This window comes from Setaria italica, chromosome IV (genome assembly GCF_000263155.2).
Source record: "Setaria italica strain Yugu1 chromosome IV, Setaria_italica_v2.0, whole genome shotgun sequence".
Classification (NCBI taxonomy): Eukaryota; Viridiplantae; Streptophyta; class Magnoliopsida; order Poales; family Poaceae; genus Setaria; species Setaria italica.
This window is the reverse complement of record NC_028453.1, coordinates 9,016,936-9,038,891: the sequence shown is the minus strand read 5'-3', so window position 1 is coordinate 9,038,891 and position 21,956 is coordinate 9,016,936. Positions and strand designations below refer to the sequence as shown.

Genomic DNA, 21,956 nt, shown 5'->3' with positions numbered 1-21,956 from the left:
CTCAGTCTAATTCGTAATTAGACTACATAGCATGCTTTTATGTAATCATGGTGATTAGATTTAGTATGTTGACCCTTCTTGATAGCTAGACATGTTCATATGTGTTCGTGCCTTTAAACTACCTGTGCCGATAGGGGGATCGTGACGGGGTCTGCTCCGTGTAAGGTGGGAGTTTTCGGGAGGTTGAGTGGAGGTAGTAGTTTAAAGATTGCTTTGGATGAGATGCATGATGTGCTTGCTCGTTGGCTAGAACTACAACTAAAAGATGATAGGCTCTTGCTGCCCTTGATGGTGTTATATCATATATATATGTGGATATGATCTACCCTTATTTATGATATCAATCTTTACAACAAGTTTGCCTTCATATACAATCTATGCTTTATACTTTATGTTAGGATAGATCCGTTAGACTAGATAGAAAATTCTAGCCAGTTCGTTGCCGATCCACGGATTGATAAAACTGATGGAATGTTCTATGGAAAAATTGCTTGCAGTTTATAAATTGACGATCATCCGTGCACTTGCGGTTCATAAATTGGCGCGCTAACTGTCAGATGCGACTATTTTAATACATGTCCACTCCGACACCGATCTGATTCTACACCAGCCGATAAAATCCGCATCCGTAACCACGTTCGTGTAATATCCGCTCTGCTCCGCATCCGAAAAAAAACAATAGATGAGGACCCGATCCGCTTTCTTCCCTACCCCCAAAATATGTCAATAGTTCTTAGAAAAAAAAGTCCACAGATGTTAAATGTGGTGAGGAAAAAGCATGCTAAAGTTTTGGATAAATTATAAGAACACTCAGGCTCACTGAAGAATATATCGTTTCTTCTCAGGATGTATTGAACTTCCTAGCTCATTATGAGCCATTGGTACATAAACGAAGTACTTAATATATCTCCCTAGAAGTCAATTGCTAAAGATGTAAATATACACATGACCAGCACAAGTGCGCAAGCGCAACAAGCACTTTGAAACTTGGATACAAACTACAAGTTATCTCAATTCGTCTTGGAAACCTATGTGATCGTCAGATAAGGCCTCGATCACTTGAAGCACCCTAGTCTCCTTGTGTGCATGATTCGGCTGCAACTGCAACAGACAAAACTAACACAGTTAGTTTTACTTTACGTTTATAATATAAACTGAAATTCAACTAAATAGTTAGTATACTATATTATTGCTATGAAGCCATAGTTCAGAGAACGTGAGATTATTATTTCTCCCAAGCAATTGTAAATTGACATAGTACTGATAATCTGAAGCGCACACCTTTGCACAAGAACATGAGTACATAGATATGAGGAGCATAAAAGGACTTCCAAAACTTTCTGCAGTGGTCCACACAGCAACATTCCAATCCCCTAATTGTAGCTTAACATAAAACATTCACAGCTAAACTTATCGTTTGTATGCTCAAGACAGTGCCCGCAAAGCCATTGTTGTTTCACCGAAACAGTAAAAAAGACTAGCTCTTACTGGGAGACAAACGGAAGCTTTATCTCCGCAAGTTTTTTCAAAGACACTTCCAATACCGGATAAAAAACATCTATCAAGAACTTATACTCACAATATTGAACATCCTCGCCGTGCTTTCTTTTTCTTTCTTTCCCTCTGCTTTGTCGGAGGCCTTATTACTACCTTGATGGCAGCATCAAACACAGCTTTGACATTCTGCATGTTATCAAATTCTGAAGTTAACAGATGCATTCACAAATACAGCACCAAGGAAAACATCAACAGGGAACGAGCAAGAAGAATCGACCTGCTGAGTTTTTGAGCTGCACTCAATGTAACATGTTGCGCCGATGTGCTTGCGAAGTTCCTCCCCCTGCAATATGAGATAGAAAGGAAAGCACAAAACTATAAGATATTGAAAAGCATTTGTATTTCAAACTAGTAGGCCTGTATATTTGGAAAGCACAAAACTATTATTTCAAACTGTAAATTTGTAGTTGGTCAGTATGGGAAATAAGACCTGTGCCGTAGTAACAGGTACTGCACCGGGATGATCAAGTAAGTAGTGCTTGTCTTCACGACAATCTGTACACAATATCAGTTATAGTCCACTCAAACAAAACTCATTTTCTAAATCAATAAACTACCTTTTGCAATAAGTAAAACTGTGGTAAGACATTAACATCTTAAGTATAAGTTGAAATATAAGAAACTCTTTTTTTAGGACAGAAATATAAGAAACTCGAAAAAGGTATAGGAAAGCAAAGCACGCACCAACAACAATGGCTCTGTTTGGCTGTACAGCGCTGCGGCTGCAGCTGCTGCCACCTGTGTTTTATCTATTGTAGCAGCTGCAGCAAAGCAGGCTTGTTGGCTGGCTGCACAACCGGAAGAAGCACAGCCGAACAAAACTGGAAACCATACTTCTGCAAACATTTTTTTTCGACCAAGGGCAAAATTTCTCGGCTTTATTAAGAAAGCCTAACAGAGCATGTTTTGATTGTTGGCCGAACTGCTGGGTTTACCAAAAAACACAAGAACAACAAACTTAATACCAAAACCTACACTCGACCAAAGTTTACAAGCACTCTCAACTCGTTTGGATAACTAGCAAACATGACAAAGAAACTTCAATTAGATGAAAAATAATGATGCTTTGGTATTTCCAGGTAATATATGAATTCGTAGAGGCTGGAAGAATGTTTCCAACTTTCAATTCAAAATTGTTCCTAAAGAACATTGCTCTTTCGAAGTGAGGAAATTTCTATAAACTACAACTAAACAATTCATGATCACTTATTGAGAAGGTGGATCATATAACCTCTTTTCAGCATTTGATTCAATGATCCAGCTTCTCAATAAAGCTTTCTTTTCAGCATTTAATTTAATTTAATGAAAAATGCTAGAACTATACACATCTAATCTAATAAATTAAAGGAATTTCAACTATATGATAGGGACGAAAATGATATATACCAACCAATTATCTACGGGAAATAATGCTGGGACAAAATGATAGGTACTAATTAATACGTTGTCATTAAAGCAAAATAATATTTTTTAACAAATTGTGCTTACTGATCTATTAGCTGTGCTCGGAATGATGGATTGAGAACGTTGAACATCCGAAGACTATTAGAACTAATCCCCAAATCACAAGGACCGGTCTTGGCAAACTAAAGCTAAAAAAAATCCCAGCAAAGCAATGAAACATATGTCCTAACCACCACTAGGGACACCAACAAGGTGTCAAGGTACTCTACAAGGCAGAATGTACACCCCCAGTACTGTCATTATCTCACACACCAATAAGCTATTAAATGGAAATATTTCGTTGTCACACAACTCACCCAATTTAGTTCCAGCCAAAACAATGGGGACACCCGGTGCATAATGCTGAAGCTCTGGTAGCCACTGAAAGGGGAAAAAACACATTACAACAACAAAGTGGAACTTGGAAAACCACAACATTACTACAACAATCTGAAACTATTTCTCATGTGTTTCATCTAGAAAAAAGATGATAGCAAAGTGGAAAAGTGATTGAAATTTTCGAAATGATTGATCAAAACGGATAAAGAAATCACCTTCTTCATAACATTCTCGTAGCTAGCTCGACTGACGAGCGAGAAGGCGAGCACGAACACATCGGCTCCGCGGTAGCTCAGCGGCCTCAATCTGTTGTAATCTTCCTGTCCTGCAAACAGATTGATGTCCACATTACCAAAATCACCAACAGCTATCAAAGATGGAAGTGGAAGTCTGGAGCTCGTTACAAGCGAAGAGTCTGAAATCACCTGCAGTATCCCAAAGGCCCAAATTCACCGTGGTGCCGTCGACCACCACGTTTGCGCTGAAATTATCGAAGACAGTGGGTATGTAATCCTGCAAAACGCAAACAGAAGTCAAAAGAAGCTTGAAGATTTAGGGATAACTTCAGGGTATTTTTCACAATGAGTTCCACAGAGCCCCCAAGAAAGACCCATGTTTTGACTCCAAAAGATACCAAGAACATGTTACTGTTTCCGTACTAGCAAAATATACAGCCCAAGAAATCAAGAACGCAAAAAAGAAACTCAAAGAAAATCACACGTACAAGCAAAAATGAGAAATCCCAAATTTTCAATAAGAATCCAAGAAAAGCCTGAATCTTTACTGCAAGTAGACATGGAACATACAGATGAAAAGAGATGACGATTAGCATTACAGTGGGGAACTTGTTGCTGGTGTAGCAGATGAGCATGCAGGTCTTCCCCACGGCGCCGTCCCCCACCGTGACGCATTTGATGAACCGTGACGCGCTGGATGCCATGGCCAAGGCCCAAGGTGGAAGAGAGAAACAAGCAGAGGAATGCAGAGGACAAGAGGTGAGGCGAGGAGCGTGTCCTGCTGGTGTGGTTGTGGCTCGTTGTAGAAGAGGAGAGGAGAGAGAGAGAAACAGAGAGGGGTCACATGCTTTCTCTTTCTCCCTCTCGTCTCTTGTCCGAACTCTGAATTCCCTCTGACCGTTCTCACAGCTGCTTGAGAGGCCATCTCTCCCTCTCTCTTTTATCTCGCTGTCCTGGTGCTGCTTCTGTTTCAGACAATGGCCTACTGGAATCTGGATCCTCTCCAGTCTTCTCAGAGTGGGGTCTGCTATCCTGGGACTGAGAATTGTATGAGTTATTTAACTCTGAGGTCTACTATGACGTTTCTCCATTCATGGTCTGGGATTCTGAAATTCATGGTGTCTGGTGGAGTAGTGCGTTCAATTGAGATTTCTCATTATAATGCGGTTTGCTGAGGCACGGCAAGTTGGAAAGCAATAGTTTTCTAAATATTTGGAAATTACTGCAAATACCTGAGTAATTCGTAAATTCCGAGCATGCCAAAAAACTAAAGACCGTGACTTTTAGGGACACTTACTACTACTTCATTTCAGATGTGCTTTACGTCATGGTCTCTATTCGTTTCGATAGAAGGAGTTACATCATGGTTCATGAACTTGGGAAAAAGTCCCATTTTAGCATAATTTTGTATGGAAGATCCAACTTTGCAATGAGAAATGATCATGTAATTAAAAAATACTTAGTGCCCATAGAAATATGTTCGTGAGGAGGTGAGAGGCGTAGATGCAAAGTTGCAAACCTATAACTGGATTAAGAATAAAAATCCATTCTTTTTTATATGCATTGAAAGGTAGGAGTTATTATTCAGTCTCTAATTTGAACTTGTAGAATAGCTACGTAGTATGTATTTGAAGTCAACAAATTTGGTTGGTACAATGTCTGCCAAAAAGCTCTCTTTCTCGGCTATCTTGGCCATATCTCAGACCTTTTTTGTGACTACATCCTCCACTCACAAATTAGGTCCTTTTTCTTAGATATAAATCCATTGCCATTATTCTCTACACGTGATTGGAATAAAGGCATATTATAGGAGTAGTGGAGGACATGATTTGGGCATTTTCCTGGACTCTAGGCCTATAAGCAAAATTCTTAGATCATTTATTAAAGTTATCGCAACATTTCTCTGCGGGCATACAGTATATAGAGAAAAGTAGAAAACTCATTGTCACACAGCTTCAGTATGAGGGGAAAAAAAGCATGTCAAGGAATGAACAATGAATAGTGACTACTAATGGTTGCGAAAAAGACCTGTTGACACCAAGCAAAGTTAAAAAAAAACATATTCAAGATCTTGTTTTTTTAAACGAAATGTATTCAAGATCTTGGTTTCACTAAAACTTGATCAGCCAAAGTTTATGCGGTCCAAATCTTAATGAGTCGAACTTCTATTGTTTTGATCTGCGGTTGACGGTGCGTTGATGGCTTAGATCTTCACCAGAAGTCATATGAATCACGAGGGCTAGTTATATCGGAGTACGTAGTTGGGTTGGGCGCTGAAGTGCAAACATGATATGATATGACCCCATGGTACGGCGAAACTCACATGATGACAGGGACAAAATCATTCACAAAAAGCTAGTATCCACGTAATAATCGTCGCACTCAAAACCGGGCGGCGATACGCATGCAAGACAGCAAGAGATCTTCTATACGACCTGGACGGAATAAACAACAGACGACCACCATTCAAGTTTGGAGAGCCAAATGTGAACTCAAAAACAACTTGTGATATCTGAAACAGCGTCTGCTCTGTGCAAACTGCCAGGACACAGGAGCGGTGTCCGCCTGGCGTTAATACAGGCGCGCTCCAGTCCGGGGAGGCGCTGCAGCCGCGGCGTGGCCGGCTCCATAACTTTTTCGGCAGCGGCCGCATGCATGGCACCGGCAGGGCGTCGGCGGTGCGGGTGCCGGGGTGCGGCAGGCGTCACGCACCTACACGTACTCACGTGGCGACGGGGCACCGCGTGCCGCTGGTGCCGGGTGCCCGACTGCCCGTTGCGCCACACCACAGCGAGCCAGCGCCTCGCGCAGCGTGTGGGTGTGGGTGTGGGCGTGTGGCATGGCAAGGCGACGCGGCGATGCGCGCGCACGACGCACGGCCGCAAGGCACGGGCATGGCCATGTGGTGTCGCGCTGTGCCCATCACCTCACCTGGCGTGGCGCTGCCGGCGCACAGCGCGTGCGCCTGCATCGCTGGAGCTCTGCGCCAGTCGCTGCTCGGCCTGCCGGCGCTCACGCCAAGGAGATCCATGTCCTGGGATGTAACGCAGATTGTTACTGCTCACGGCAGAACCTGCCGGCTGTCACGGCCCTAATGGGTGGGTGAACCGTGACCCAGTGTTTAGTAGTGGGTAAACCAGAGTATTCACCGATCATTTGATCTTTGACTTCACGTAAGATATAAAAGGATAACTTGGTCCATCACCAAAAACATCCTTATCAATCAAAAAAATGGAGGAAATGAGGAGCAAATCCTTATCTTGTGATGTACAGACTGATGACATGTATTACCAAGGACTAGGACAGAGAAACAGAAGTTCGATTTGCCAATCGTGCTCCCAGTTCACGAGCTTGCCATTTAGAAACACATGTTCGATTAGCCAATCGTGCTCCCAGTTCACGAGCTTGCCATTTCCAAGCAACAGAGCTCTTGTGCTATCGCTGTCACACATATGGCCAGGTCCGTGCGCGAGTAGCGGCCAATACCAACGATACGACACGCAGAAAAAGGCTACGTAGAGACCAAGCATTTCCCGACCTGTCAACGCTCGTACAATTTGGATGCGAGCGCGAGTGGCAGCGAAAGGGACGGGAATCACACAAGCGACCAACCAGGATCGTGCCAAACAGGGGACACCGAAGCATGGAGGATTTGCGTCCAAACGAAGGGATACACCACACCAACACCAAGCGAGTAAAAGTTCAGCAATCGAGACGCGCCCAGGGCCCAAGCGAATCCTCTTCTTCCTTGAGCTCGAAGTCAGGTCACTTTGGTTGCAATTGACATCATAACAGCCGAGGTCAATCGAGGACACAGAAAACTGGCGCAAGCAAATTAAAGCCACCCAAGATACGATTTTGCCGGGAAGAACTTTGAGTACTCCGCACAACAAAGAAATGATGATACAGAAAAGTATGCTCTTGACAACCGGACCACACACGTCTAAAGTGAAAGTATCATCAGACCAACCATGGCAAATGGGGATACGCTACATTCCTCATGATGACTTTCCGGATGTGGACTTAATAAATGGAATACGAGCAAAACTTTGTTTTCTTCATCTATCCTACTACCGCTCCTGAATGACTCGATGCGCCATTCAGTCTCATCGATCTGACTTTTGAGAGTATGTTATGCTTGCTATGCTTTCTTTGGTGCCGACAAGATACATTCGAGTTTCCACTCTTCCACATGCAGAACCTCACCTGCAATGGATTTCGTTCAGTGCGTCTCGTGAAACCGGAGCTGCACCGATCAACAATGTGAAGCATGTTCCAGTCCCAGAAAGGATTGTAGGATCATCTGGTTGTACCAGCCAGCATCTCTTTCCTTAGCTCTTCAGGTCTTCTGACATAGCCGAAGGTATACAATGTGTTGTCAGAATATCCTGAGTTGCAGCCTTTGCAGTTTTCGTCTCCAGAACAACGAGCTGCAAGATCATAAGAAGCATTAACCAAAACGAATGACAAATTTGGTAATGAAATAAGAGGACGAGAACAAGGTTAACCAAGCTTTTGTTTGAGCGTCAGATACCTGATCATAGTCCAGATCAAATTTCAAGAATGCCTCGTTGCACTCTTCCACCATTGTCGCTAGGTGCTTCAAGTTTTTAACAGGTGTGCCATTGAAGGCAAGAACCTATAAATAACATAATAGCAAATGATTAAATCTGAAAAGAGCAGCATATACTGCACCCTCTAAAAACACAAAATATTGAAATTGCTACATGTCATTATTATCAATCACAAACGGCACTAAGAAAGTTTCAATAGACATACTAAACTTCAAACAAACACTGGTGTTACTGCTGAAATATACCTGTTCAAAAGGTACTTTATTTAGATGATGCAATATCCTGTACATTATTTCGATCGCTGATTTTTGCTCTTACACGAGGCTATATATTATTGTGAAGTGTGAACAAACTGTTCACAAGCATGCTTATGTAGTCTGTCCTTGTTCTATCTTAACACAAATAAATAAATAAATTTCAAATATTAGATTGGCATGCACACAAAAAGGCCAAAGGGAGCACAACAGATCCTTTGACCATTGATGCAGTGTGAGCATAACCATGGGGTGCAGACAAAAGTTATTAAGTATATATATTGGTTTACTAGCAGTAACTTCATGCAAAAATCCTGCAAATACACAAAGTTCATGTTATAGAAGCCACTGTTACCTGAATATTGACAATATCTTCATAACCAATATTTATATCTGACACAAGCACCTGAAACATTCATCAGAAAATAAAATTAGTATTAATTGTACAATAAGCTCCAGAGCAAATAGAAATGGATTAGCTGTGCTTTTGGGTCTGTTTGGATCATTTCCATAACTGACCACGCTAACATCGGGCGTGCCGCAACATACAGCTGTTGCGGACAATTCGGCATCAATTTCTGCAGCAAACTACGGGTGACATGGCTAACATTCTGCAGCAAGCCTAACATGCATCAGAAATCAAACGGCTGCCTAAACGATTGTGGCACGCTGAACCTTAACGCGGTGAGCTGCGGCTGCCTTCCAAACACAACCTTTTGTAAATGAAAGTTTGCATGACCCATTCAGATAGAAAGAAAATACCTGTGAGACCACCACAAGCTGCTCATCAGGAGACTGCGCCATTGCATGCGAGTGCTTGTCCAACAACTTGACTGGGGCATCATATTCATAGTCTTTTCCATACTGGCAGATAGCACTTTAGTTAGTCAATAGGATCAAAATTTCTACCCCATAAATCTGAAGTGGAAGAAGAAACGGCACCAATTTGCACAGCGGGAAATGGCCAAAACATGATTCCAAAGACATTTATGGCATATCAAATTGTACAGGGGTGAGAAGTGGCTACTCCATGAAAAGGAACTGAAGTTTGGTAATATGAAGATAGCTGCTCCAGGAATAGAAAATCTCTAGCATGACAGAAAACAACTTAAGTGCAATAAATAAATAAATAAATAACCTGTCCCGTAAAGTGGACAGCTATAGATGGGCTTCTCTAGCAGCTATTGAGTTGTCTTTTAAAGAGCACTGAGGTTAAAACACACATGAAGCAGCGAGCAGGAAATGTAACAGACAAACAAAGATTTACTGTCTTGATTATTTCGTAACTCAGACCAAAAGGCATAGGAGAAAAAAGACAGCATACCTCAGATCGAAGATATGGAACAGACACGACCGTAAAAACAAAGCCAGCAACAATGTAATATGACGGAGGCCTTCCCTTGATATGAGCTGGAATGAGTCTTTTGTGGGTTGCTAGCTTTATGTTAAATTCATGAATTTTTGAGTTGCGCAGTAGTTTCACACGTGCCTTCTCACCAGTGTACTTCTGAGAAACAAGGTAGCTGAATCCAATGCGCTCACCATGCCTAAAAGGAACTGGATGACCAGGGAATGAGAAAGAGCAAGAAGAAACCATTTACTCAATTTTTCTCATTGGATTTTAACTGGATAACATGATATGGTAAGTTAACCTGGATGGGAAGATATAAATATACAAAGTTCAAGACCGTTGAGTTATCCCATATCTCCAACATGCATAGAGCAAGAGCATATTTGAATAGAAACATGAGACTAAAATCTAATCACCATAATCAGGTTCATTAACTACAAGTGCACCATAAAAATGGTATACAACTTCTAATCAGTTATCTAAATGAAATTGAAAATAATGACTACGTCGTTGCCTGATCATTGGAGAACATCCGATGACAGAACAGCTTTTACATCAAGAGCACTTGTAATACAAAATCTCTTTACCATTGCAGACAAGTTATTAAATCACAAAAATAGTGAAAATCACATATGCAATCGTGTGAAGCAAGGACTAACCTGTACCATCATTGGCAATATCAATACCGTCAAAGCTAAGGATAATATCAGAAGGATGGAGGCATCCAGATTCAGGAGCAGTTGGCTCAACCCTTCGTACACGAACACCCTTTTGGTCAGATTTCATTCCCATTGCCTTGCGGAGATCAGGATTTTCCATTTTCTGCCATTCTATACCAAGTATAGGGAAACCTGCAACATAACATTAGCAAATCACATACAACTTGATCCAGAAGAACATAGGTGCAAAAAGGAGTACACATCAGAGTACAAAGTACAATCAGAAGTACTATGAGAATGACTACAATAATTTATTGATATGAAAAGGATCCCCACCAATGATAACCAGGCCAAAGGAAGAACAACCAACCCATGCAATGGAAAGTTTAATCCCATGTAGAGCACAAAATGATACAAATATTTCTTTGAACTAGAAAGATTTTGACACAATTAGAGCTAAGCACAGACAGGGGAGTGTTTTTTTCACAAGCTCGCTGGTCATTGTTCTTTACCACTGGGGAGCATCTCAGATCTACCAATGAAATGAATATTTGACAGTTTTAGTCTAATGATGAAGCTCAAACTATTTTTACATGCCTCCAAAAGGTTATGGTGCACTATAGAGTTGACATTTGGCAATACTAATTCCTTTTTTTCCAAGATGGTAAACAGAGTTAAGTTACAATTTTTGTCTAGAAAGCAGCTATTTCTCTGTAATGTGTGCACGGCCAAAGAACTCTTGAGTTTTATGTTGACTATAACATCAGTCCTCGCAACCATAATGGCATGCTAGCTGATAGACAAGAATAAGATGTTCCTACACAAACAAACATTCATTGGATTCAAGTCCCATCACACAGACCATGGATGCATGTCTCAAGAAAATAGGCTATACAAAAATAGAACAGGAAGGTACCTGTGTATTCTCCGGATTTTTCGTAGTCTTCAATGAAGTGCTTGATAACAGGGGTGGGTATGACATAGCCAATGTTCTCTGCATCTTCATGCTTAAGAGATTGAAAAGCTATACCAACGCATTTACCCTTGTCATTAAAAGCAGGCCCACCTGAATTTCCTGAATTTATAGCTGCATCTATCTGTTCATGAGTAATATACAGGAAACATAAGTTTTCAAAAAGGAGGTTAGTTGTAGTTCCATGTATGAAAAAGCAAAGCTATAAGTAAAAGTATGCAAAATATAATAAAATAAATACCTGTAACCCAAGAAGCTCTGTAGAACCATGAACATATGACAGAATTTCAATCCTAGATACTACACCACTAGTCACCGAGATAGTATCGCCTCCAATTGGGTAACCAACAACAGTTACAGCATCCTGGAGTGCTGGCAGTGACCCGAACTCCACAGGCGAAACCCCTTCCCAGAATTCATCATCCTCAACAGTTAACATTGCTGTAATAGAAAGCTCAATTGTGGTTAATGAACTAAACAACAAAGTTCATTTATTGGGAATCTTTTTGTTAGAAGAAGCTGCAAATTTTGGCAAAGCGTTATTTGAATATTTAATCCGATCTAGTTGATGGACCAACACGGCTTCATGACAGTGCTAAGATCTCAGTTTGGAGGGGTGCATACAAACAAGCTCTAGTAAAATTTTCCCTATAATCTTCTTATCCGCCAGAACAATTGCGTGATTTTATTATATTCTTCAACCCAAACTTGCAATGCACCTGTTCTACTTAGGTTCACACTTACTAGCATGCAATTCTATATGACCAAAGACACATAAATGTAGCATGTACAGCTCTCATATTGTAGCAGGCATCCTATATTCGCATATCAACATTATACAAAAGAACCAAGCAGACAATGATCTTCTAATGTGAAAAGTAAGAAGTCATTAACAGTTTGACACATCTTTAATTCAAAATGTAATTGACATTGGATAGCAACGAAAGAGCTGCTACCTTTCAGGCCTACACCTACAGAACATTGCCATTTTGTCAGATACTGCAAGCATCAAGCTTCAACTATCGCAAGTACAACTACAACTATTAGTTCACATTAAAAAGGTATATGTCAATTTTAAAATACTTCACAGCTAAAATGGTGACAATCAGGCTAGTCCAGTCATACATACCAATGTCACACTCGGTTCCTATGGCAAGGACAGTAGCGAGGTATTTAGTGTCGGAGCCGCGCTTCTTGAGCTTGACCTGGGTATGATGCTCAACCGAGTGGGCGTTGGTGAGCACCCTGCGGCCCCCAATGATGAACCCGCTACTGCTGGAGCTGTACTGCCGCTTCCTCTGCCACGGCAGCGAGAAATTGGGCTCCGTGTGGACGCAGAACACCTTCACCACGGCGTCCATCGACGGCATCACCTTCACGACCTGCTCCCACCGCAGGGGCTCCATCGCCGCGGGCACCTCCACCATGCTCACAGCCAGCTCCCGCCGCGACGGCTCCGCCGCCTCCGCCCCACCGTTGGGCGCCCCCTTGGGCCCGCCCCGGCGCGGCGGAGGCGAGGGCGAGTGGGCGGCATCGGCCTCGGAGGGCGGCTCGTTGCGGACGCGCCGGGACTTGCGGCCCCGGTGGCGGAGCGCGGGGGAGGACGAGGCCGGCTCGGGGTCGGGGGAGTCCGACGCCCCGGCGGCGGCGGTGGCGAGGGGCGAAGAGGATGGCGCAGGGTGGTGGTGGTTGTGGTTGTCATCGGGGGAGTCGGGCGCCCGCGGATTGGGCTTGCGGCCGCGCTTGCGCTTGCCGCCGGAGGCGTGGCCGTGGCCGACCATGGAGGCGAGCTAGGGTTTCGCCTCGCCGGCGGCGGGCGGAGGTGCTAGAAGCCTAGAAGGACCGAGACGGGGAACTAGCTGGGTCGGGCGGTTCGTGTGCGTTGTCTCGGGCGCGAACGTGCGGTCGGGTTCGAGCCCGAAGTGGGCGCACGAGCGGTTGTGGCGCGGCTCTTTTAGTTTACGCCTTTGTACGATGAAAGCGGAAGCTTCTGCAGCCACGGCTTTTTTTTTTTTTTTGAGGGGGTTCTGCAGCCACGGCTGCTCCTCGTTTGTCGTTTCCACCCCGGGCCGGGCTGAAATTGCACTGGACTAAATGGGCTGCCACTGATTTCTTATTTTCTTAGATCCTTCCCCAATTCTCTTCTGGATCTTTGTTTCGTGATCCGTATTCTACCCTCGCCGCCATAGGCTTTTGATCCTGACGGAGTTTGCTTCCCTCCAAGCAAACCGCAGATCAGTCGCGCGTGGTTGCATATATGAACTAGTACTACGATTGCCTCTCATTCCGAAACAGAAGAAATCACCGCATTTGCATTGGATTTTGCTGCTCCTAACCTCCGACCAAATTTTGCAACTGCTACCAAAGATTCAGTAACCAATTCAGCAAAGAAAAATCCTCAGGAACCAAGAGCACCCATTGCGCGCTCCAGTCAATCTCCTCCTCTCTGATTGCAGTGGCACGATAAGATCTCTCGGCCGTAGATGCTTCTTCCACTACCAGCACCAGTACTTTCGCGGTGGGTCATCGGCTCCTGTGCCGGTCCTTTTCCCTCGTTCGTACCCTCTGTCCGCCCCGATTTGCGAGCGGCAAGCGTGTTGGTCAAATCAACTGCAGACGTGCTGCCTGTACTTGATCGCCGGTCAATTCCACTGCAGAGGTGCTGTCTGATGCTCGCGTCGCGCGCTTCGGTGTGCGGGCTCACCGGGGCATTAACTGGACTCCGCATGCCCGCGGGCGTCCGGCCAACTGGTGTTCCTGTCAGGCCCACCGGTGGCTAAGCTTGTTCGTTCATCTCTGAAGGAAGATGACTCTGGCATTCTGCGAGTGCTCTCACACTGGGATGGGGATTGTGTCATTGGCATCTTGTGGGTTAATGCCAACTAGCTAAGTGCCACCTGATGAATGAATGATGATAACTTTAGTGTCCAACATTCTGAAGTAATGAGTTGTTTATCTGACAAACCCACTTGAACATGACTTGCCTTATAACCACATATGTTGTTTTGATATTTCCAGCGATTCATTTGTTTCTTGTAATGAAGGTTGAGTTTTTCTTTAGGGCTAATGAAGAATGAGTTGTGAATTGCTTTCAGCACTTCGTTCTGAAATAATAATGGAGTTGTGAATTCAGAAAATGTATTCTGAACCACACAATGAATTGCAGTTGCAGGTGTCTGATCTTAGTGTTTGTTATCCGTCGACTGATTACGCTTTTCTTATTCCAGGATTCTGGAACAAGATTTGACTTCTGAGGCTTCATCTGTTTGGTGGACTCTGCCCTTGTTGGTCTGGTTTACCCCTTGTTTACTTCACTCCCAACTCCCAACTTTGGTACTATGCAAAAAGAAGATTCCCATCACATCAAACTTGCGGTACATGTATGGAGTACTAAATGTAGATGAAATTAAAAACTAATTGCACAGTTTTGTTGTACTTTGCAAGACGAATCTTTTGAGCCTAATTAGTTAATGTTTGGACAATAATTCACAAATACAAACGAAACACTACAGTGAGCTACAGTACCGGCATAGTAATTTTGACACTTCCAATTTTGACAACTAAACAAGATCTCTGTCTCTGTAGTACTTCTGGAACAAGATTTAACCCTCTCCGGAAAGGTAACTAGGGTGTTTGGATACGAGGTGTTAAATTTTAACAGTGTCACATCGGATGTTCAAATGCTAATTAGAAGAACTAAACATGAGCTAATTATAAAACTAATTGTAGAACCCTATGCTAATTTACGAGACGAATCTATTAAGCCTAATTAATCCATCATTAGCAAATGGTTACTGTAGCACCACATTGTCAAATCATGAGCTAATTAGGCTTAATAGATTCGTCTCGCGAATTACACTCCATCGAATGTGACAGGTGTTAAACTTTAACACGATGGAGCCAAACAAGCCCAGCTATCGTGAATGGTCAGAGGTCCTTTAATTTGTCATTGACAAACACATGGCTAGTTCGCTTTGTTTATGTCAGCAATCATAAGCACCAATTTGAAACTGGAGTCCAGACTGCGGACAGCTGGCATAACAAGCTTCCTGAAAGTGATGCCATTTTAACTTGTTCATAAGACCATAACTACAAAAGTACAAACAATGCTATCTAGCAGGCATAATTTCAACGACATCCCAGTTGCATTGTTTTCACAATTAAAACTGAATGAGATGGCGCGATAAGTATCAAAATTGCCAGTTAACTACTTAACTGTTTGTGCTCATTACGATAGCTGCACGTCCTAGTCCTTCAGATAATGTTTTTTGAAAGGAAAGTCCTTCAGACAATTAATAACAAGGCAGCAGAGCTATTTACTCTTGGAATAAGCCCGTGTTTACTTCACCCCCAACTTTCAACTTTGTCACTATGCAAAAAGAAGATTCCCCATCACATCAAACTTGCGGTACATGCATGGAGTACTAAATGTAGATGAAATTAAAAATTAATTGCACAGTTTTGTTGTACTTTGTGAGACGAATCTTTTGAGCCTAATTAGTCAATGTTTGGACAATAATTCACAAATACAAACGAAACGCTGCAGTATGCTACAGTGCCAGCATAGTAATTTGGCACCTCCTAATTTGGCCAACTAAACAAGACCTAACTCTGGTTGGATGAAGGAGTCTATGCAGAGGGAAATGGAAAATCTCACTGTCAGAGCTCGTAGGAGTCATTTGTTTTTCAAGGTTTTGTGTATGAGTCATAATGCAAAACAGTGTAGTCACGGCCTCACGGGCTCACGGCTAGGGGAGATAACACGAGAAAGTGAATACATATGAGGAAGTCAATTGAACCCATCATTGCTAATCTGCTATCTAGATTCATTGCACACAGTATGTGCCTTGTGCGTTTCGATAAGATTTTGACTACGAGGGTGTTTGGATCTTTAGTCCTCACTAAAATTCATATCACATCAAATATTTGGAGGTTAATTATGAGGACTAAATATGAGCTAATTATAAACTAATTACACATATGGAAGCTAATAAGAATCTATTAAGCCTAATTAATCCATCATTAGCACATGTTTACTGCAGCATCACATTGTCAAATTATGGACTAATTAGGCTTAATAGATTCGTCTCGCAAATTAGTCTCCATCTATGCAATTAGTTTTATAATTAGCCTATGTTTAATATTACTAATTAGTATCTAAACATTCGATGTGACAGAAATTTTAGAAGGTGCTAAAGAAACAAACACACCTACATATGCTTCCACCAGTTACTTTTCTCTTCTGACGCTTCACTCTTGACTTTAATTTAGAAACTGCAGCCAAGGAACATAGATAGAGATATGCCACTATTGAAGCAGCATGCATTGTACCAAACATTTAATCATAAATGCATTACATCAGCCTTGCATTTTTGCACAAAGCAGGAAAAGCGTACACAGCCCTAGGTTTCCCAAGTGCATGTGTGTGTAGCCACCTCCCAAACTGTGCTCGCACACCCCCTATCCGGCGAGCCCTTCTTGTTCTTGAGCACCCTTCAAATAATTGCCCCAACAAGCTGTGGCCGCGTCTTTCCTGACCTGACGGCTGTTATTTTTTTCCCATGGCCGGGAGATCCCTTTCGTCCCCTGCGGCCGTGACCAACCAAACCCCATGGACTGATGCCGGCACCGTTGCTGCTCGGTGAGGAATCCATCAGTCAGGGCGGTCAGAGAACCAATGGGTGAGAAGGAACAAGCGGCCCTGGTGCCGTGCCCCCCAATAATTCTCCCTTTTCCATGTGCATTCCCCTCTGTAAAGATGGGCGGGTGGGGAGATGAAGAGAAGCCGAGCTAGCGGTAGCAGGATCTGTGAGTTGGTGAGGTGACACTTGTGTCCCCCTGGCCATCATTTTTTCAGGGAGCATACTCGTAGTCGCTAGGCAGTAGTAGGTGTTGGCGTCCAGTTCAGTGGCAGGTCCCTCAGTTGAATGGCCATACCCTGACCCCCTGAGCACTTGATTTGAGTTGAGTTGATGCCTTGTGCACGGTCTTGCTGTTAGCTCTGCACTGGTGCGTGGATCGCCACCCAACCTTTCTCTCTTTGGACATGGCAGCAATGGAACTCTGGAAATTGCCATAGATATTGAACATATGAACAACATCCTCGTTTTTTTTAAAAAAACAGTGAACAGCAACATTGCTAGTTTCTGCACTATGGATTTTTTTTTTCTCAAACACGCAGTCGAGCGAACTTACCCTGCACCTTAAACACATGCTGATGCTTCATATATGCTTACGTTTGCGCTCACGCACCAAAAGATAAGAATCAATATGTACTAATCACAAAGTACGCCGCGGATCCAATTATGCGACCCGATGCCGTTCATCCAAAACCGTACCGCGGGAAATTCCCGCTTTAATCATGAGTGGGGTTACACCAAAGTGTTCATCCAATAATTATAGTAGGGATCCGATAATCATACCCCCAAAGGTACCACCACACCCTGTGCACCTGCAGTGAGCCACTGAGCCCTAGCAAGGATACAACGGCTCGCCCTGTTTACCGCCATGATCAGCCTGCTGCGAGAAGACGCTCTGGACCGGCCGGGAGGGATGCATGGACCCTACGTCGTTAGATGTTAGATGCCTGGGATAACGTTGGCGCCAAGAACAGCAGCAGCCCGGGGGTACGTACGGCGCTGTTGTTGGTTGTCATTCAGCTGTCCATTTACACCGTACCTGGAAGCATAGCATCCCAAGAACAATTTGCATGCCGCGACTGTTACCGAACAACGACGCAGGCAGGGGCCATGATCTCGTGCGTATCTCGGCAACTCGATCGCCGTTGCCATCGCGTTGGACTGCGATACAGTGTGGTTAGGTTAGGTCTTTGTGATCAGCTGGTACGTGTTCCGACGTCGCCGCTGTGTCTCTGTCGCTCGATCTCCTCGGCGATGCGGTGTCGATCCTTCTGCCTGGGGGGGCCTGGCCGTGCCGGGCTCGAGATCTTCGGAGATTATCCGGTGAGGATGGACCAGGCGGCGCCGCGTTGGCGGCATTGATGCGTCGCGAGCGAGAGCTTGCATTGGTTGCACTGCGCATGCAGCACATTATGCTGCTGCATCTATCAATTAATCATGAAGTAGTATGTGGTTCCATCCTGAAGTACTCCCTCCATCTTAAATTATAAGTCGTTTTGAATTTTTTGATACATTCACTTTGCTATGCATATAGATATAACAATATGTCTAGATGCATAGCAAAGTAGATGTAAAAAAAATCAAAGCGACTTATAATTTGAGATGGAGGGAGTACTTCGTAAAAACTTGAAAGTTTTAGAGTTTGAGGTTGCAAAAGCTCTGAGTTCAGAGTTTATTACCTCTCAAAGCTCTAAGAGTTTAGACAGACACACGGTAAAGCTGATGGTGCAGTTACAATACAATCATTAAGTATGATTGTGACCCTTGCCATCTCATCAATCTCTCTTTAATTAGTTCTTTTTCAAATGCTAAAGCTGATTCAGTTAGTGAGGAAAGGCTTTATATCTCGTCATTCTCAGGAAAGTCAGGTATGCTGCGCATGCAACAATGCTCAGGATCTCGTGCAGTCGTGCTCCTCCGTATAAAACAAAAGGCGGACTGTTACCACGGGTACGTGTACACATGCTTCTTTATGTCAAATGGCTTTGCATACGGCGGCCTCATACGTCTCTCGTATGCTTATGAGCTACTGTTGTCTTGTCCAGTGTCCTCAGGCAGGGCCACGAAGTTAGTGAGACACAGTGCGGCGTCTCCAGGAGGGTAGGTGTCGAAATTGAACTGAGATGGTTTTTCCTCTACAGCTCTCACTGCATCGTGTCATGGGGGTCGGGAAAGTTTGACAAGCCGTCGGATCAAGGCAAGGGACGGCACGGATCGACGTGAGGATTGACCCAGCCTTCTCCTTCTCACTCACTGTGAAAGTCAAGTTGCACGGCACGGGAGGCCTTGTCACGGTTTGTTCGTCAGTAAAAAAAAAAGGGCTTTCTACTGAATTTCATCTCAAAGGCTGGAGGATATGTTTTTCATTTCGCATGCACGTAAACACAGATTCCCCCCTCCATCTCCATCCACCCCCTCCCATGCTGTTTAAATGCATGCGAGACGGTCGCCATCTCGCTGTAGAAAGAGCGCCGAAGTAACACTTGACAGTTACAGTCCAAAGGCGAATCTCTTGACATCCACTGTTCAGTGGCGCAGCAGCTCATCTGCTGCAGCGGCAGCAGAAGGGGCAGCCGGCCATGGTGAGCAAAGCTTAGCGGTGGTGAGTGATCGAGAAGGGGGAGCTGAGAAAAGCTGCGCGCGCCCTTCAGGTCGCCAGGATTTGCAATTCTCGGGGGCTGGCACCGCAGTATGCGTGGTTCAGTTAAATGGGGAAAGTGCATGCCATGGCTGCTGGGTGCCTTTCAGCTTTCTGTCAGAGGTTCCCAGGCTTTTCAGTGACCAGATGTGCTTGTGTTGGTAAAATGGTAAACAGGAGCACGATACCAGCCCTCTCTTTTTTTGTTGCACGATTAACTATAAAATGTGACGCTGAGTACGATGCTAATTAGCTACTGTGTGCATGTGTGGTGAATCTTTATTCTTCCACAAATGATTCTTTGTGATCTCAGACACGCGAAACTTGGTCTCTCAACTTGCCCATATGAAACATATGTGTCGCCGTCTCCGGCGAAGTCCTGTTCGACTCGAATTTTGTTTCCCATTTCCCTCCTAGCACCAAATGTTCGATCGAGGCGCACATGTTTTCCTTTTCTTTTCACTGCATCACTTGTGCCGATCGATCCGCAACGAGTCGTGGAGGATTCCACATTTCTTTGGCCGCCCGGTCCCAGAGCCTCTATCTCTCATAAAGACGTGCGCGCGCGTTACGTTCATGCATCTCGTGTCATGAACAGGCGCCCTACGCCATGCCGCCAATCATGCATGGGCTACTACTATACCGCCGCTACTGGTCGACGACGACGGCGACGTCGTCGACACGCCCTCCGATCCCTTTCCGTGCTTAGACCCATGGCAGCCGCAGGTTTATTTGTCTCTTCCTCTGGCGAGAGCGGACAGTGGGAGAGCTCGAGAGCTGGGCCACTGCTCCCCGGCGTCCCGATCGATCGTACGACCTGACCTGTTCGTGTTCTAGCGGAGCTATATGATGGCCTGTGCATGGGGTCGGTCGATCGGGCTGTAGACCCGTAGTTTTCAGCCACTGTTCGCCCTAATCGCCGTGTCGAAAACTTGCTGTGTGATGCATGGAGAGCCCACTGGTCACCGGACACCGGCGATCGATCGATCGGCGACGACGACGACGTGGAAGAAACGACCAGACGTGACGGAAAAACAGTTGATGTGCAAGCCCGGCCCGTGCATGTGTTCTACCTGCGGATCGTGAATTGCAAAGCCCGGTGAGACGAGAATATTACATGATAAAATGCGATTTGTCGTCGACACATCAGCGCAGGTATGGGCGGGAGACGGAGGCGTGGAGGCCGTCCATGCCAACAGGGAGGGGCTGGCCGGCTGCTGCGATGCCTCCGGCAAGAAAGGGGGCCGGCGGCAGGGACGGAAAAGGCGACACAACGGCACTACTAGCTGGTGTCACGTGATCGTCTTTGGGTTGGGGGGATCCTTTTCGCACTTGGGCTGACGACGACCTGCTGCGCTGGGGAACTGGCAGCGGAAGTGCTCGGCGTCGGCGAGCAGCGCATGCACTGGCTACCTGGCCTCCGGCATGGCCTATCCAGCTACCGGCCATTTTTGACCAACAAGGGCAAAGGCGCACGAAGATGCTTGGACTGGATGGCAGTGCCTTTTCGGTGCTCACGTGTCTTTCAAGTACGCTTTCTATAGACTTCTAATATATAGTTGCAAGTTTCCACGTGGACCTAGACATCACATGGTATTGGACAACTAGCTATTATCTTGTCGTGTTAAAAAAAATCACCATGTTCGCTCCTAAAGGCTAGAGATTGTCAGATAATTAAACCAAAATGTCGTTGATGTCAAATAAAATTAATAAAGGGAAAGCATTCTAAATTAAGAACTAAAATAATAAAAACATTAGTTTGATTCCGACAAAGGTTGAGAAGAAAAATAACTAAACAATAGTCAACCTAAAATACAATTAATAACTAGATAAAATTTAGAACAAAAATAATTCAATTAATAGATACAGTTAAAAAAGAATACATATAATATGAGTAATCAATACTTAAGTTTAGAATAAAAATAAGGCAAATGCCTAAACGAAGAGTACATTAAAATAAATTAATGAATAAACTAAAATAGGTAATAAAATTATGAAAATTATCTACAATCTAAAATTATCACAATTTAGTTTCCTAACTAAACCAATGTGTATTCCGCCGGAAGAAAAAACCCACTCTCCCATATATCATTTGTTAGGGTAATCGATGACAATAATGGCCTGAAAAAACAACAATGCATGGCACCACGATGAATGTATACACATAAATAGTCCATTTAAATTACAACTCATCACAATTTAATTCGGCATTAAAGTTAAAAAAAAATAAGGGTCAATGTGAAGCACAATTATGAAAAACTATATTCAAGACAACTAATAATGCTTTTATGAA

At 44.0% G+C, this 21,956-nt stretch overlaps 2 protein-coding genes across 2 annotated transcripts; both read right to left on the bottom strand.

The window, feature by feature from the left end:
* Positions 1-779: 779 nt before the first annotated feature.
* Positions 780-4,499, bottom strand: LOC101773238 (rac-like GTP-binding protein 4). Its single transcript, XM_004965015.3, has 8 exons — positions 4,175-4,499; positions 3,765-3,852; positions 3,555-3,664; positions 3,318-3,381; positions 1,988-2,052; positions 1,775-1,840; positions 1,580-1,683; positions 780-1,101 (listed from the first exon to the last, which is right to left on the bottom strand). Exons 1-8 carry the CDS (start codon positions 4,277-4,279, stop codon positions 1,056-1,058), a joined length of 648 nt encoding a protein of 215 aa, XP_004965072.1. The 5' UTR covers positions 4,280-4,499; the 3' UTR covers positions 780-1,055.
* A 2,905-nt stretch (positions 4,500-7,404) lies between these two features.
* On the bottom strand, positions 7,405-13,290 carry LOC101772826 (protease Do-like 9). The gene is made up of 9 exons (XM_004965014.3): positions 12,516-13,290; positions 11,628-11,827; positions 11,330-11,510; positions 10,414-10,605; positions 9,728-9,960; positions 9,166-9,267; positions 8,759-8,809; positions 8,110-8,214; positions 7,405-8,005 (listed from the first exon to the last, which is right to left on the bottom strand). Exons 1-9 carry the CDS (start codon positions 13,165-13,167, stop codon positions 7,907-7,909), a joined length of 1,815 nt encoding a protein of 604 aa, XP_004965071.1. The 5' UTR covers positions 13,168-13,290; the 3' UTR covers positions 7,405-7,906.
* Between the last annotated feature and the right edge of the window lie 8,666 nt (positions 13,291-21,956).